Below are 17,373 nucleotides of genomic sequence, written 5' to 3' on the forward strand. Positions count from 1 at the left end.
AAAAGGTAACAGAAGATGCTTTATTCCAAAATGTGAAGTATAAATCTACAGACTTAGCAAATCATTTTTTCAAATCCATGAATAAGTTACTCTGCAGGCAAACTTTCCTTTATCTGCTCAAAGATCTAACAATTTCTTAAAAATAAAATCACAATTCCAGACAAGAATCATCAGATTTAAACTAAAAGAAGTTACCACTCATCCTGTAAATGGAAAAAATTTAGGACTGAACTTTTCCATGGTCATCTTCCAGCAAAGGGATGGTTCCTAGCAGGCATGGAAGAAGCTCTGCAGGACACTTCTGGGAGGTTGTTCAGTAACCCAGACTGCTAGTAATAGACTAGGAACATCATTTCTAGGGAGGTATCCTCGTGGAGCACCTTCTGTGTTGGAAAAGGGGCTGCCATCAGTGGCAGTCAGACTGGAGATTCTGGAAAGACAGAAGGAGTTTTCACAGTATTCAAGTTGTGTGAGGAACTCCTCATTTACACAATTTAACTTTTCTAGTCCTTTCCTTTCCTCCGTGCAGTTAATGAAGACCTGTTTGGAATAGAACATTGCTTCTTCAATGGAGTCCTGAGCTTATTTATGACATCACTGCTGCTAGATTCATCTCTAAGAGACAAGTTACATGACAAATCAAGGTCTGAACAAATATTAGATTCTTTGTAGCTTTTCCTTCAATGTAGGATCTATGCCAGAACACCATTTCTAGCCAGCTTTCCAATCCCCAAACACAGCTACTCAGTGAAAACACGCAAGGCCTCAGGTTGTTGAGGAATTCCAGTGCTCTCTTCACAAAGCAGGGATTCCCATCCTTGTTAAGAGTGGCGAAGCAGGAGAATTTCCCCTTAAAAAAAAAAGCCTTTCAAGTTTAGAGGAGACAGAAGAGACAGACAGACACTCTCCTCCAGCCCCTTTTGGAGCTCAGGTTCTCCTGCAAAATCAGAGGGCTACAGCTCAGTGGCAAGTCTTGAAGGAAGTGGTTGTTAGCTAGGGCACAAAGTAGATGGCTAAATTCAGATCATCTACCCTGCTAGTGAAAATAACTACATTGCTTTTACAAAGCACAAGCAAGACCCTTCCAATCCATCTGAACTATACACAAGGCATTTGAACAAAATGTTTCTATAAAACCCACCTGGTACCCCCCACCCACGTTCCCCCTTACTCACCCCATGATTCAGGACATGAAAGTCCTCACACTTCCCCTGATGACCGCTCTGCAAATGGGGCATCGTCTCAGGCTGGGGGCACATTCTGCACACACCACCAAGTGGCCACAAGGAACGAATACAATGGACACATCTTTGTCCATGCACACTTTGCACATCCTCTCCTCCTGCAACCGTCGCAGCTTCTCCTCCGTACTCAGTGGAGACTCTGCTGAAAGAGACACACTGAAGTTTTATTACAGAACAGTGTTATCTGGACTTTTTTTTGAAAGGATCTTTCTGTTCCATAGTTCAAGAGCTGGATTTAGGGCCATAGTTTTCCCTCCTTGTTTTGTTCAAAATTATGACCATGACAATGGCCAGGACAAACCCCTGCTATTCCAGTCCTGGGCCCCTCAGAGTTTGTCTACAGGTGGTGGGTTTGAGATTTGAACAGTGGGAGGAAGAGAGGATACAGTTAGTGAACTGTGATGTATGGGGAATCCATGGTAAGCTCTCTTTTGGGTGTATTAATCTTGCCTAACACAATAGACCCTATTCCCTGAATGGGGCCTGGGAGGTGCTACCACATTCTGAATAATAAGAGGAAATTATTTTGCAATGTAACTGTTACATGGGAGGTAATGAGCCTTAGTATTTCCTGATGTAGAGACAGTTGTGGTCCAGCCCAGGCAGATTTTATTACCTCACCTGATTCTTTTGAGCACTCAGCCTGTGCGTCTCGTCTCTGTCCTGGCATACCTGTCTCTCTCTCCGTACGCTCTATAGAAATCAGAAGGAACGAAGATGGCATTAATGCTCCCATGCTTAAAAAATAAGAACACACACACACACACACACACACACACACACACACACAGAGTGGGGTCCTTTGCTGTCATTTCAGTGATGTCAGTTCAAGTGTGCTGTGTTGCTAGATGAAAAAGGTTCTCGTTAGGAGGCGGCGGCTAACCCTGCATGCTCAGCCTGGGATCGGACAGCAAAGCTGGGTTCTCTGATTCTCATAGCAACACGAAGACTTGATGAAGAACCATAAATTAGATAATCCAACTCCGATGAGTCCCGTCCCCCCAAACAAGTGGGCACAAAATTCTGATTTGGGGGGATTTTCTAAACAGAAAGATTTCTATTTTATAAAAAGGCTATTTTTGGTCAGAAAGATTGCAGCCAGCGTTGTAGCATGTTAGAGATGGAAAGGAGTGATGGAGAGCAGCATTTGTTCTTTCCTATGTAGAACTGAAGTTATAGGGTGGGGAGGTACTAACCCTAGAAATCTTCCTTTAACAATTGCCTGTGTCCTCACAGTTTAAGCTAGAAGTCATGTTAAAAGCATATTTCTACACCACCACCACCCCCAACTGCGCCTCGAATCAGACAGAGCTTCTTGAATCATCCAGTTTAAATAGCAGGCACAAAAGGAATCCATTTCTGGATTTGCTGCAATGTCAGCACTGGGTGTAAGCCTAAGTCTTAATGTAGTACCACAGCTTTTAAAGCAAGACGTAACGGAGAAATATTGAAAAGCAGCTAGACTCCAGGTTGCTGGGAGACTGCTAATGTAACAGATGTTCCAATAACTAGAGACTCTGCTGACCCTTCTACAACTGAACCACTTTCCTCAGTATCACAGGGCTACGAAGCTAAGGAAGCATTATTGCATTTCATTCTAGTCTAGGATGAGACAGTGTAGACCCATGAGATAGCGTCACGGAAGTGCTAAAACTTCAGCGACCATCAGAGGAGGAGGTGGGATGTGATTAGATTGATCAGTGAGGTTTAAGAGGCTAAACTGCCATACCTCTTTCTTCTGCACTGCTGCTCTCTTCCCCATCTACCTGAAGCAGATCCAAGACCAGTTCCGACACAGATAAGTAGCAGGTGCCAGTCAGCAGGTGTCTACTCTGGACCAAGCTCATCACCAAGCTGTGGTCAAAGCCCATCTGCAGGACATTCTGCACTACGGAAGACTGATCCAGAGGAGGAGATGACAATTCCCGATTCCCCACAGAATCTGTAAAGCACAGGGAGGAGACACTTTACAAAAAAAGAGGGGGAGCTTAACAGGCAACTGTAAATCTCTCCCCTCTGAGCCAATCTGTCCCATTCAGGAAAAGGCCTTTCCATGAGAATCTGAAATAAAATACCAAAGTAAGTGATCCCATCCCAAAAGTGTAGGCTCTTCAAAAGGTCCTCCTTATAGGACAGGCAGATTAGATGGCTGAACATTTCTCCAACTCATTGAGGGAACCTTCTATTAAGATGTATGAAAACCAGGTTGCAGCTACTTAACAGTTGGCTTCAGTTTCTCAGCTATATTCTACCCCAAAATACTTGCAGACAATTGTGAATGAAGTTATGCCCCCAAGCTCCTTTTGTTCTCAGTTAACTAGTTTGAACCCTAAAGCATTCCCTTGGACTTCAAACCCATTGACTACTCCTGCAGGGAATTCTGCACCACTGCACGTGTGCAGCATTCATGTCCTCCACAGATTTCTTTGCTTCGCTGCAGGAAAATTACTCTCATGGGGAAGCAAAGGAAAGCTGCAAGAGCAGTCACACACCACTCCCTAGCAGTGCAGGTACATGGTTTCAGGCACCTGGGGCAGCCAGCAGAGAGGTAAACCACCACAGAGCTGGTGACATCCCAGCCAGTGGCCCTGTTCCTGAGCCAGGATCAGCTGGTAGCCCCAGCTGGGCTGGAGGCAGGAGAAGATAGGATTTCCTGTTCCCCTGCTAGGAGTTGCAGGGGCTGTGTCAGACCCTCCCCCTGAAACCTACCGCTGCAGGCCAAGGGGAGCTGCTGGAAGAGGCGGACAGTAAGTCTCTCAGTCTGCGCCGCTTCCAGCAGCTCCCATTGGCCCAGAGCAGTGATCCGCGGCCAGTGGGAGCCGTGATCTGCCAGACCTGTGGACGGGGCAGGTAAACACACCAGCCCAGCCCGCCAGGGGCTTTCCTACACAAGGGGCAACCCCTATTTGAGAAACCCTGCTGTAAAGGGTAGCTTTCTTCCCTTACTCCTCAAACTTAGAATGCAGTGGCTTTTGTATCCCCAACTTCCAAAAGGTCTCTGTGTGTTGAAGATCTAGCCCACAATCACCATTTCCAGAAACAGCTGGCTTTAAACTCTCCTTCATATCAACCTCAAAAAGGCACCCAAGAACCACTTGCAAGCTCTTCTACTGGCAGATCTACGTACTTTTAAAATACCTTTGTTGTGGGTTCTGAGGACACAGGCAATATTATCACTAGCAATGGAGGAGCCTACAGAAATGGAGTTGAGCACCCCAGATTCTGAATGCTAATCGGGTCTCTTTTGTCCACAAAACTGGTTGCTCAAGAAACTAGACTTAACTGATTTTAGTTCAGTGGCCATTCTGAGAAGTTTAAAAAAAAATAATTTGGGGTGAGATGAAGCATTTTGTAGGAAGCAAAATTTAGTCAGTTTGAATAATTGGAAAGTCGTTTGAATAAAAAAATGAAACTTGTAATTTAATAGCATCAAAATGAAGTGGTCTGATTTTTTCAAAAGTTGGGGGCTTCCCACCCCCCAACCAAGACAAATTGGTAAATTCAGCACAAGTTTGCTAAATGTTTTTACCAACCTGAATCTGCATTTTTTGGCAAAAAAGCCTTGGCTGAAAAGTAACATCCAGCTTTAGCAGGCACTTTCAACAGCAGAGCTCACCTTGGTTTCAGGTCCCAGAGGAAGTTTCTTAGTAATAATTCTGGAAGCTATTTCATATCAAAATGCAAGCCTCTCAGAAAAGGATTCTGCCTGCAAACTCTAGAATATGCAGAAGCCAGAGCAATAGATCTGCAGCACTTTCATCAAAAAGACAAGACAAGAGAATATGCATTTCCACACAAACCTTGAGGTACAGGGGGATCTTGTTCAGCCCGTTGCCAGGAGCCTCCCTGAAAACATCATAAGACACAAAACAGTCACAGGAGGGAAGTGTCTCCTCAAACCTCCCTCTACCCTCCACGGCACAACAACAACAACAGAAAACATTTAAAACTCACTGGAGCTACTAGAGTGTTGAAGTCAGAGTCCTGAACACTGCTTACAAAGTCTCTGCCCCTTGACTGCAGCAAAAACTCACACCTGCGAAGAAAAAGGCAAATACCCAGTGAAAGATAGCAGACCTTGTCTGAAATTCAGCATCATGAGGGTGGTACTAAGCTCCCTAATGAAACAGGGTGTATAAAGCAACATCTCTACATACAAAGCGTAAACGTCATTCTTGCCACAGTGGACAGGCCCTCCCTGCTGTAAAAAAATCTTCCTGATCAAGCAGAAAGAATGGTGGTTTGAGGCTCCTGATCTCCCCAGAACAGGTCAGACTTCATTTTAGGCCTGTGAGACTGGCTTTTGCAATTGAGCCTTTCAGACAGATTGGATCACGGGGAAAATGGGTTTGTGGCCTCACCTGTAAGAGCCACCACAGCAGGACTAGGTGTAGGGCATCCCGCCTTTACACATGAAGGCCAATACAAGTGGAATACAAGGGCTGCTCCGATGCCGGTAAGAGACAAGGCAGTGTTAAAGTTACCATGAAGCAGTGGTAATAGAGATTGACCCACAGATCACGATCCATAAACTCTTATAGACATAGGGGTCTGAACTCCAAGGCTCTGGCCAAGTTCTAGTGTGTGATTTTGATTGAAAAGCATTAGACTTGTAGACACAGGTCATGTAGATTTGTACAATGCCTAATCCAACAGCTCTTCACTTGGTTGTGGCCAATGATAGAAGTGTACAATGATTATCATTACCACCATCTGAATGAGGGAGAGAAAAGATTGCAACAGTAACAATGCCGCTTATTAGGATGGGAGCTTCCGGGGTAGTTATCAGTCTCTTGGTAGTTCCTGAGCTCACTAAAATTCCTGCTTTGACCACAAGCTGTTCCAGGATATAGTTTTTATGATGCAACTAGGCCATAAGCCACTAGATTCATTTCAGGTAGGTTTATCAGCTAGTAGCACTCTTCGTTCACTATTGAGCTGGTTGGATTTGAACGGATAACAGAGATAGACACCTCTACATACTAATAATCCAGTTAAATCTTACCTGGGGCATGAGGTTTGACTGTGGAGCAAGGTCCATTCAGTATAAAACTGACTAATGATGTGTACTTTGGCCCCAACAAGCATTAGTATACCATGAATTACCTTGGAAACCACTTGGCATGTTCCCTCCAGGGGTCATCTCCAAGCTCCCAGTTCCTCAAGCTGCCATCACAGTAAAAACACCTCACAGTGTCACCTTGACCTGAAAGGAGCATTAAGAGAAGATTGGAGGTCAGGTACATGAGCAGCTAGTTACACTAACCCACATGCAATTTGATGTTGCTACCAGGAGAGCTGGGGGAGGTACAGTATGTTTAATTGTTAGCCTGCTATGGTACCAGACCAAACAGTTGAGCACACATCACGACTGTCCCAGGACTCCGGCTCACTACTTCTGCAGCTCGCCCCTGTTCAGAGACAGGGAGTCAGGTTAGAGCACTGGTTCAAAATTTGAGTTCTAGCTGGCTTGCCTAAGTTGCACCAATCAATTATTGGGATTCCAGTGTTGGGTCAATGAACATTTCGGGATTCATGGATTCACTGTGCAGCCCCTTTGTGGGCTCATGTATCCCAAGTATACCTTAGACGTCCACTCCCACTGCACACCGCTGCCCCCTCCTGTTTCTTCATCCAGCAAACTGCTCCCCCATAAACACGGCCAACTAGGGGTCCATGAAATTGGTTTACACCACTCCCCTTCGTAATAGGAGGCCTCATTATAAAGATCCCAAGCCATCCAGCCCAGGGAAGAAACTGGGCAAGAGATTCAGTGGGTTTAACAATATCAGCATGCCTGCTACAGGGCATGATTTTGAATAAAGCTATATATAAAGTTACACCTTCCCACTCAGCAAGTTATACCTGGGTCCCACTAAAAAGAGAATTTCTGGGAGTGGATAGGCCTTCGAGTCATAAGCTGGACCCTTTAAGGAATTTCGGTACAGCTGTTCCAAAACACTGGGCATTCAGAAGTCCTTGAACACTCTAGAACAATGGAACTATGAGGATCAGATGACTGGCAATGCTCTGGAATTGCCCCGTCTAAGTGACCTCTGGGGTTGCCATGTTGTTGGATTGTTTCCTGATGGATCCCTATTCTCAGTATTTTTTCAACAGCTGGTCTGCAGGTAGGAAACAAATTCCAAAGCAAATCTGACAAAGGGTTTCAACTACAACCTCTGCCTTCTGGTTTATTCTGTTTTCCTGAGCTGGTTGTTCTTTTGTCAGTAGTGTTTGCCTCTAGAGCATACATAACTATAATTCCAGAAAAGCTATGAGCTAGTACACGGTGGCGATTTCACATCTGGTTTCTCAGTTCAGGACTAGTAATAAGAGGTACCTCCTCACACCATTTGTTGTGAAGTACACTGCAAAGCCTTCTCAAGGAACTCAATGAGAATCATTTAGGCTATGTTAGTATTCATGTGTATTTAATATATAGTAAACAAGAAATACTGCACATGTAGTTAGACTATAGAAAGGAATAACGTGTCTAGTGCTACATTAAGAATTTTAGTTCCACAGAGGGATTCTATCAATGCTATAAACAGAACAGCAGCTCACTGGGTCAACCCCTACAGAACTATAGGTGAAATACAGGTTGTGGAAGGCACGGAGGTCCAAATGCAGTGCTTGCATGCGTAGAGAGATTAGATAAACTGTCACAGAACAAACCAAGGAATTTTAGACACCGTCTCCGTAAGCATGTGCAGCTATAGTTTGTGGATGTTATGAACAGATCATGTGGGGGGGGGGAGCTCACACATTTCAGCCAGAAAAACCTGAGTCCTTACACTGGGGACACCCCATGAGTAGGAGTTTTCAGACCAAGACAGGAATAGCAAAGACAATGAAGATTTAAGATTTTAGCATTAGAGTTCAAAACAGCAGTTTTCAAAGTGATTCCTCAGATGAAAAGCCCCAAACTCAAATTTCCATTCATGACTCAGAATTACAGGCAGTTAGAGAGCTAGACAGAACCTAAGAGAGACTTCTCTATCCAAGAGCATGAAACTACCTGGGATCCACAGAGCCCAAAACAGCTTCTGAACAGGGGACACCTACTGACAGATGAGGGTCTTTCTTTTTCAGGAATAAGTATAAAAACTCCACCCTGTCCCCTCCATAAACACATTCTACTTTGCTTCTACTTGAACTGTTTGAAGGTCATAACTCACATTAGATTTCACATTTTAGCCAAGTGCTCAGATACTAAAGAGTGTGGTACAAACGAGGTACATAGCAAGTCAACAGTCATGTCCCCTCATTGCTGTTACTATTATCTTCATTTGTCTGTCATGCCCCTTGTTGCGCCTGGTCAAACTTAAAATAAGTTCCTCAGAGCAGAGACTTTCCACTACAGGTTTGTGCCAAACCTAACCCAACAGTGGGGAAGTGAGAGTCTTTTTGATCTGTGTTTACACAGCACAATGAGGTCCTGGGTCCATGCCCAGGGCTCCTATGCAGTACCACCTTACCAAGAAGAAGAAGAGACTCCCAATCCCAACTGAGGCTGCTACATTAAAAATAAAAAGTGTAAATGCACCTGGAAAGCCCCAAAGCCAAGTTACCAAACGATGGTGTTTGACTTTCCAGGGCACTCTAGTCAGAAAGGGGTGTGCTCTAACTAGGTTCCCCACGGCAGTGGCATTTGCAGTGTAGGCCTTAACTCTGTCCCAGTGCTGTGAGAATGTGGTGCAGGGGATAAGCGGTGTCTGAATCTCATTCTCTGCTGTTCAGGATGGTCCAGTTAGGGAGAACTCTGTGGTCCCTCACACCTAGAAGAGGAGAGTCAAGTTGTGGCTCTACTGGAGAGGGCTTCATGGTGTGGCTGGCACCAATCCCCACTGTTTCTGTACCACAGTATATGGGTGCAGTATTAAAAAACCCTAAATAGAGCTTGTCTAACAGGACACACCATACAGCTCTACAGTCGCACACAGAGGGAGGCTTTCCCTACCGTATGTACCTGTATATAGCCTTAGCAGAATGAAATGTTTTTATATAATTGATAGCTAATAAGCTTTTTTATTTGTGTTAATTAAAATTAAAGGTTTTTAAACTGTGGGGTGTGCCCCCCCAGGAGGGCAGAGGAACATTGGGGGGGACCAAGCAGTGACACTAGCCCCGCATGGCACAGGTCAGGGAGGGTGCACCACCTCCACCCCCAACTCGCCTCAGCAGGCCACCTAGCCCGTGGATCAGTGTCAACATGCACCGCGGCCCCACACCGATTTCTGCTCCCATCAGCCTCCACATGCTGCCTCCACCCCCAGAGACCGTTATACACACCTTCCCCTACCCTGTAAACCTGAGGGGGGGCACCAAAAATTGTAACTCAAAAGAGGGGCTCAGCTCAAAAAGTTGAAAACCACTGATTTAATTTTTCACTGAGAGGGATCTCCTGGGGGAATGGGGGGAATGTCAGATTTAAACAGTAGATGTTGAGATTCAAAAACGTTGAAGATTTATAACTATTAAAAGGCAAGTTGTCAACTTTACATGTCAATATACAGAGTAAAATATCTTTAACATCAAACTCTAATAAGTCTCAAGCAACTATTTGCCTCTCTGTAAATTTATCATCAATGGAAAATTTTTTTTGTCGGTTTCACAGCACTGCACAAACTGATGTGTATCGACATTTACCGATAAAGCTCTAGTCCTGCCATGCCTACCTGTATAGAAGAACCCTGCTCTGGCCAGTTGCTCAGGATACAGCTCTGTGTACGGTGGCCAGCTCTGGAAAGTGGCTAGTCGCATCGCCTCCGTTTCCATCTCCGGGTATTCTGGTTGACTGGGCAGGGCTGCTTCTTCCACATCCATCCTCTGTAGGAGGCTGAGGATCTGCCCATCCACATAGTCCAAGATCTCCAGAAAGGGGAGCATCTGCTGGTTGCCAACATCTTCACCACAGATGAACTTACAGGTAGGAAAAAATTTTTGGTGCTCTCGCATGGGTTGATCCTCAGCCTCCCAGCTCCTCAAGATACCACCACAGCAGAAGCACTGCACTCGGTCGCCAGGACCCAGGAAGAAAAAGCCAGCCTTAGCCAGGTCTGTGGCAGAGACAGGTGAGCTCTCTGGCCACTGCCGGAAAGTCCTCAGTCTCTTCTCCTCGCTCCGCATGCTGGTCTTAGACAGCCGAAAATGCCTTTGCCCAGACCCGATCTCCTCTGGGGGAAAGCTGTCCTCCATGTCCCAGCACTGAGAGCGGGGAAAAAAAATATCTATGACAATCCCTCAGTGAGGAGCTGTATTCCTGATGTCAGGCAGCACTCAGACTGCCAGTCTGCATTCACGTCCCCACAGCTCAGCCTGCTACATGTTCTAGAAAGCTCGTGGTCTCAACAAAGCCAAGCATGTTCCTGAATTGCAGCCAAACCAGAGATCCAGATTGTCTATGACCTGCTGCTGCTTTTTCCTGCCCCTTTTCCTCTATCCCCACTAGTGCCTGGAGGGAAGAGACCAGCAGTTTTTCCCTTCCAGTCTCTCAAGTCACAGGGAAGCTGAAGTGGTTTGCAGGAAAAGCAAAAAAAGGCAAAGCTTATTCAATGCACTTGGACAAAGTCGGTCCAGCTTTCAGTCTCTGATCTGAGCAGCGAACACTCAGTCACCTCTCTAGCCTTTTGTTAAAGTATAAAAAGGATTTAAATTCCTCTGTTTGCTTTTCTAGAGACATGTTCAACAAGCCAGAAGCCTACACAGAATAGCCAAGACCCAAGCAAACGTTTCCTCGTGTTATCCCTTTTATAACCAAACACGCCTCCAGTTACACAGGTCGCATATTCGATTAGCAGGCTTCTCCTCTCATGACGTGTAACATTTAGTGTTCGTTAGTACGGCAGTCTGTGGCCTGAAGCTGAATCAGCAGCTTGTGACTGGTCATGCCTATCCATCCCATTTCACAATACACCCCACCACGGCAGCAGAACCACTACAGAAGTAGCCCAAAATGTTGAGGCCCACTTTCCTATACTGGTTTCCCCAAGTCACAGTTAATGGTGGTAGTGGTTTGCTGCCTTCACTAGTCCTATATCAAAAGGAAGACTGAAATTAAAGAAAATATATTACTTGATTATCCAAGCCTCCTTCCCCCCCACTCAAACTGAAGTAATATTCCTCAGATATCTGTAAGCAGATCTGCGAGGTTACCACCACTTCTGTATTGCCAGCAAAAGTAGATGCAAAAAGGCTCTGGGCCTAAATCTTCTCTCGCTCACACGGGTGAGAATCAGGAGTGATTCCACTAAAGGTAAATGAAATACTCAAGAGTAGGAGACTCCATATACTTGGCAAACAGCAGTCATTGATAAAGCCTCTTAATATAAATGCACCTAAGAAAACCCAGTCAGAGTCTAGGTCACTAGTTCTGTTCACGACAAACAAGTATTGACCATCTGCTAGCTATTAATGGACTTTTGTGGTATAAGTGGACAGGGACGGCTCCAGGCGCCAGCATGCCAAAAGCGTGCCTGGGGCGGCAAGCCACGAGGGGCGCTCTGCCGGTCGCTGCGAGAGTGGCAGGCAGGTTGCCTTCGTCGGCATGCCTGCAGAGGGTCCGCTGGTCCCGCGGCTTCGGTGGACCTCCTGCAGGCATGCCACCGAATCCGCAGGACCGGGGACCTCCCACAGGCAAGCCGCCGAAGGCAGCCTGCCTGCCGTGCTTGGGGTGGCAAAATACCTAGAGCCGCCCCTGTAGGTGGATAGTTCTCAATACAGTGCACAGGCACCCATATATTAACAAGATAAAATAAATGGAGCTATTATTTAACAAGAGTCAGAGCATTCTAAAGACATTTACTATCAAGATGTGGCCAACCATCACCTTGCCCACTTTACTGCATGGTGCACCCCTTTCCCTTTGGGAGCTTTTGGTAGCCTGAAGGGAATTGTACAGCACCTAACACAGTGGTTCTCAAACTTCTGTATGGGTCACCCCCTCTGAGTGTGACACCCCCCCTTATAAATTAAAAATACTTGTTTATATATTTAACATCATTATAAATTCTGGAGGCAAAGCAGGGTTTGGGGTGGAGGCTGTCAGCTCACAACCCCCCATGTAATAACCTCACAACCCCGAGAGGTCCCGACCCCCAGTTTGAGAACCCCTGACCTAGCACATTGTAGGCCCATTCTTTACTATTAGTACCTTGTTCACAGAGAGGAGAGTGGCAGAGGTGATATGGAGTCCTAGCTACCCTAGTAAAAGTCCCGCCAGAAGAGGGTTGCAGTACATTGGTGGGTGTGGAGAAGCTTACTCTGGCATTGCCTGTGAGATACATGTCCCACAAGTGACAGATTGAAATCACCATTACTAGAAGTCCAGTATTTCATGGGCACTCACTGACAGACAGCCCCAGCTGCTCAATGCAGCCTGCTAACCTGCACCTCTCCCCCACAGAAAGCAAGGCAGAAAAAAAACCCCATTACTAGCAAGACAGCTAGAATTTCCTTCCATAGCCATAGCGGGACAAACCTAAGTGGAGGAGAGAAAGGTCCTGAATGCCCATGCTAAAAAGAAAGGGTGTTTGTGCTGAATACACTGAAGCAGTTGTTTGCGAACTGGTGTAAAAGAAATCCATATAAAATTGCTAGAGTCAGTGAGACTTGGGGGATTTGCAGTGCTGTAAAGGTACTTGGAGGCTGCTTTAACCTACATACCAGATTTCACTCTCAGATCTCTGAAGAGCTTCAGAGCAACTTGCTTGTTTGGGGCAGTTCTGCAACTCCAGCACTATTTCAGTCCCGGGCTCTGCCAAAGCAAGTCATAGTTAATGTCAAACAGTTGCAGGCATTGCTCTCTGCAGGGAGCCATCACCAGTGATTGTCACTTACTGAACCATTCACTGGAACAAGTTTACCCAGTTGGGGCAGGGGTGGGGGAAAAAGAGGAGGGTTACCTCATCTAACACTCAATAGCAGAGCTAGACTTCTTCAGTGGCGGGGAGCGGGGACACCTGGCAGTTAGTATGCTGGAGTGGTTTTCTTGGGGGGGATTGGAGTTGAGTTGGTTTTAAACTAAGACAAGTAAGAGATATCATCCAGTTCATAACCCCCTGGTCATAAATCACAGCCACCCACCCCTTCCTCCTTCCCTCCCGCAAAGGAAGCCCCCATTTATTTGGTTATGTTGAAATAATCTATTGATCCTGCTAGAGACCCTTTAGACAGGAGCCTTCTTAGCAGCTGAATTCTCCAAGACCAGACTGAGATGGCAAGAAGTCACAGAAGTGAAAGCCAGTATTTCCACCACCCAATGCACTTTCCTGGGGCATCAGAAAAATAGATTAAGCCCCCTGCATCATCTTCCTCAAAGTACTCACTCAGCTCTGGGCCATTAAAAGCTAAGGCTAGACACCCATTCGTTAGCAGTCCCATTTCAAAGGGGGATCTAGCCAGAATCCAGATGCCTCTCTCCAATTCTACTCAGCAAAATATTGATCAAACAAGAACATAACTAACCAGCTACTAATCTGCAGCCTATGGAGCACTTCTAACATCCAAGACCCTCCTAGAGGAGCTAGTTTGTCTCCCCAACACTATTTAAAGGTTCCAGGGCCCATTGCCTTGTGCTGTGACTGAGAGAGGTCAGCTTTGTTTCTCTTTTTTCTAGATCATTGCAGCTGCCATTCTGGAGGGTGTGGTACACCTTGCAAGACCTGAGTGATTTCACCTGCTGGGGAAATGCCTATTGCTGCTTTCCTCTGATTGGCCATTCTACCTTTCATCTCCATTCACTCCCCCTGGGAGGGGAAGGGCCCAGGTGAACATTCAGCCATGTCTCCTACTAGTCTTTCAGTAAGTAACTGTTCAGGTAGCTAGAGCAGACCTCACCCCCCTGTTGCTGTTTGGGACACTCCCTATACATACCCACAGTTGTCATCCCTCCTTCTCCCGCCCCTGAAATCCCCCACTGAAAGTGGTAGCTGAACAGCAGGCTCAGAGATTCTCTGTGGAAAAGGATGTCGTGAGGGATGCTTAAAGTTGTGTGCTGGAGGATTTCGTGGAGATTCACTCTTAGCCCTCGCAGCACCCTGGAGACCAATTAGGAGCTAGGAGACCTGCTGTAGCATCCCAGTACTATATATTTTTGTATAAAAATTAAAAAAGCCATTGAGAAATTTAGAAAAGCACAAATAATTACCCAAATAATTATACAAATTGATTAGCAGCAGCAAATATTTATATTGTGGTAGCATCCTAGGGTCCCCAGCCTGACTTGAGCCACATTGTGCTGGGAGCTGTACCTACACCTTGATTATGGCCCTGATCCTGCAAACACTAAAGCACCTGCTTCGGTGGGACTACTTGTGTATGTAAAGTTCGGTAAGGATTTGCAAGATCCAGGCCATAACCACTCTGTGCCTCCATCTGTAAAATGGGAATAATAACATTTTCCTCCATCACAGGTGGTGGTGTGAGGATAAATTCATTGAGACATAATTATCATTTACACTAAGCCACTTGTGGACTGCTCTGGGGCCCTAACGTGGATGTAAATTACATTTACATTCATTTTAAGGTCACTTCACACTGCCAGAGTGGTGCAAAAGGTGTAATGTAACTAAGAGACCAGCCCATTCATATCTATGAGTGGCTCACATGCTTCAGTGATTGGGGTAGGACTTGTATTTCAAAACCATTTTGTCAAGAGATTTTGGACTGCTACCTGCTGGGTCAGTGTGAGAGATTTGGGAACATCAAACCTTGGTGGCAGTGTAACTCCATACACTGTGTACGTGCAGTTCCCTTTGTAGTGCTACTTCTTCTTTGGATTGCCACGATTCTGAAACTAATCGTTTCTCTTTCTTTTAATGTCTGTTGGTATCATCTCATATTTTGCACTTTTCTGTTGCATCCTCATCTGTTTTGTGCCACCTTCTCATTTTCAACCAAATATACTGGAAAATATACACATGATGGGGGCCATAAAGGGAGGAGGACTTGCTCAAAACGGTTTGAATTGTTTGCTTCAGCTATGTTTTTGCAGAAGAGAATGATCTTTAGCTTCCACAGCATCCCTGAAGTTTGAACACTCCCTGTATCTTTCTTTGTCCTGGAATGATTTTAAGGTGGGTCTTGAATGGAACAGGGATTTGAAAACTCATATCTCCCCTGCCACATTTTCCATCTGGGAAAACAGAACGTGCTACCACTCATCTTAAAGAAGAAACCTGTTGGATCATGCACTGCCCCTAATTAACCAAAATCCCTTTCTCCAAACAAGACTATAAAACAATTGTATATTTTTAAAATTAAAATGTCAGCCTGACCATCTGAGGTGGTAACTTTGTCTTTAATGTGCTTTAATTAAAATCTTGAAGGTGAAACTTAAGACATGCTACAAACAGTAGAGGGCAGTGCTTATTTACAATATTGTTTTGAGAATCCTGTTGTGGATGGATGTGGTTTTTTTGGTTTTTTTAATCCTTCCTGAGGATAAAATTGCCCATTAACTTCTGCTCCGCTGGTCCTACCCCTTACAAGTATATATGGATTTTGCAGAACATACATTAAAAACCTAAGACACTTGGAAAAGCCACTTGGACAAATTCCCAATTACAAGGGATATTTTGGGGAGCTATTAGTGAGTTATAGCAAGGTGTCTGTTAATAAATAATAATGATTATGAATACTGGTTTGCTTTTATGAAGCATCTTTCAGTCAAGGATCTTAAAGTGCCTGGGGAGAGTTTCTAAGTATTATTATCTCTATTTTGCAGAGGGGGAAGTTGCAGAACAATAAAGTTAAGTAACTTAACCCACGCTCATGCAGCAGTTTGGGCAGAGTCAAGCATGGGTCCAGGTCTCCTGATGTTTAGGCCTCGGCTTTAATTATCAGGCCTGTTAAAAAGGAGAGAGCTGTAGAAGGCTTCAAAGGAACTGAGATTGGAATGTAAGGGCCATAAGATGAGGTAGCTTTTAATGCCAATGTTTGTTGTAATAGAACCTCCTTAATTCTGTCTTAGCAATGTAAACACCCAATGATTTCCTTATCCCAAACCTGATAGTCGCAGCCCACATTTCAGTCAAGGTTCAATTACAGAGAAGTCTCCATATTATTGAGATTTCATTACTTTTACGAAATAAATTGCAGTGCATTTATCAGCAGTCTAAAAAGTATTAATAGTAATAATTAAAACTAAACCCCAATTGCCCTAATATGGAGGAAACGGCATGCAATTTCCCTTTTGTTTTACTATTGTGATGTTCACTTGATGATTCAGGATGATTCAGCCATGATTCGGGAAGGCTCTTTCTCATCAGGCCATACAGTCAACCTCTCCTGTTGGAGCTGTTCCACTTTGTGCAAATAATTAAATAATCACTGTGCCAGAGAAAGAGAGACTATGGGTATGTCTACACTGCAATAGGACACCTGGGACTGACCTCAGTCAACTGATTTGGGCTCACGGGACTATACAATTGCTCCGGCACCCTCCCCCTTTGAGGGGTCTCAAAGCTTGGGCCCAAAAGGCTGCACTGAGTTTTATTGCTCCACAGCCCTAGTGTGAGTCAGTTTAGCCGGGCCAGCCACAGGTGTTTTACTGCAGTGTGGACATACCCTGACTCTGTAGCTGAATAAGTGAGTCACCTGGGAGATACAGCTTTGAGTCCCTACTTTGAATCAGGCAGAGCAGGGGCTTGAAGCTGGGTCTCTCACATGCCAGGTGAGTGCCCCAACCACTGGGATATTCTGGGGTCTCTCACTCACTCCGTCCCCTCCCCCACCCCAAAAAATCAAAAGGTTTTGTTTTTGTTCCTATGTGGAAAGAAAACCAATGTTGAAATCTCAAGCGAACACCCTAATCACTGGACTATCGGCAATTCTGTCTCTGTCTCGTTTTGACCAGAAATTCTGACCTGGTCCTGAGAAACCTTCCTGACGAGATTTTTGTTGAAACTGAGACATTTTTGCAAAACCAAGTTTTGATTTTTACAAATAGAATTTTTTCCAGAGGAAAAGCGTCTCACTGAAAAATGCCTGACTAGCTCTGTTCATGAGGGTAAAGATCTGTGGTTAGGGAGGGGACATGATGGAAGGAGATATGGGGAGGCCTTTTTGTACAACTTCCAGCTAGGCTGGGACAGTGTGGTAGGGTCATGAAATCTGGGGTCTTAGA

General features: G+C 45.2%; 1 protein-coding gene and 1 long non-coding RNA gene across 6 annotated transcripts; one reads left to right on the forward strand and one right to left on the reverse strand.

Annotated features, from left to right (window-relative positions):
- Positions 1-21: 21 nt before the first annotated feature.
- BIRC7 (baculoviral IAP repeat containing 7) lies at positions 22-13,874 on the reverse strand. 5 transcript variants are annotated; one of them, XM_044984701.1, is made up of 10 exons: positions 13,713-13,862; positions 12,912-13,002; positions 9,926-10,454; positions 6,351-6,450; positions 5,199-5,280; positions 5,045-5,090; positions 2,974-3,186; positions 1,866-1,937; positions 1,176-1,386; positions 27-430 (listed from the first exon to the last, which is right to left on the reverse strand). In XM_044984701.1, the coding sequence occupies exons 3-9, from the start codon at positions 10,443-10,445 to the stop codon at positions 1,184-1,186; spliced, it is 1,236 nt and encodes a 411-aa protein (XP_044840636.1). In that variant the 5' UTR covers positions 10,446-10,454; positions 12,912-13,002; positions 13,713-13,862; the 3' UTR covers positions 27-430; positions 1,176-1,183. The 5 variants fall into 5 exon arrangements, with proteins under 5 accessions (XP_044840639.1, XP_044840641.1, XP_044840636.1 ...); XM_044984703.1 differs by having other exon boundaries at positions 28-430; positions 1,176-1,383; positions 13,713-13,860; XM_044984702.1 differs by lacking the exon at positions 27-430 and adding an exon at positions 457-850 and having other exon boundaries at positions 13,713-13,865.
- Positions 7,257-14,322, forward strand: LOC123347288. Its single transcript, XR_006573096.1, has 3 exons — positions 7,257-7,375; positions 9,865-10,176; positions 13,864-14,322. It is a non-coding gene; the product is annotated as an uncharacterized LOC123347288 (long non-coding RNA).
- Positions 14,323-17,373: the final 3,051 nt, after the last annotated feature.

The sequence above is a fragment of the Mauremys mutica genome, chromosome 13 (genome assembly GCF_020497125.1).
Source record: "Mauremys mutica isolate MM-2020 ecotype Southern chromosome 13, ASM2049712v1, whole genome shotgun sequence".
Taxonomy (NCBI): Eukaryota; Metazoa; Chordata; order Testudines; family Geoemydidae; genus Mauremys; species Mauremys mutica.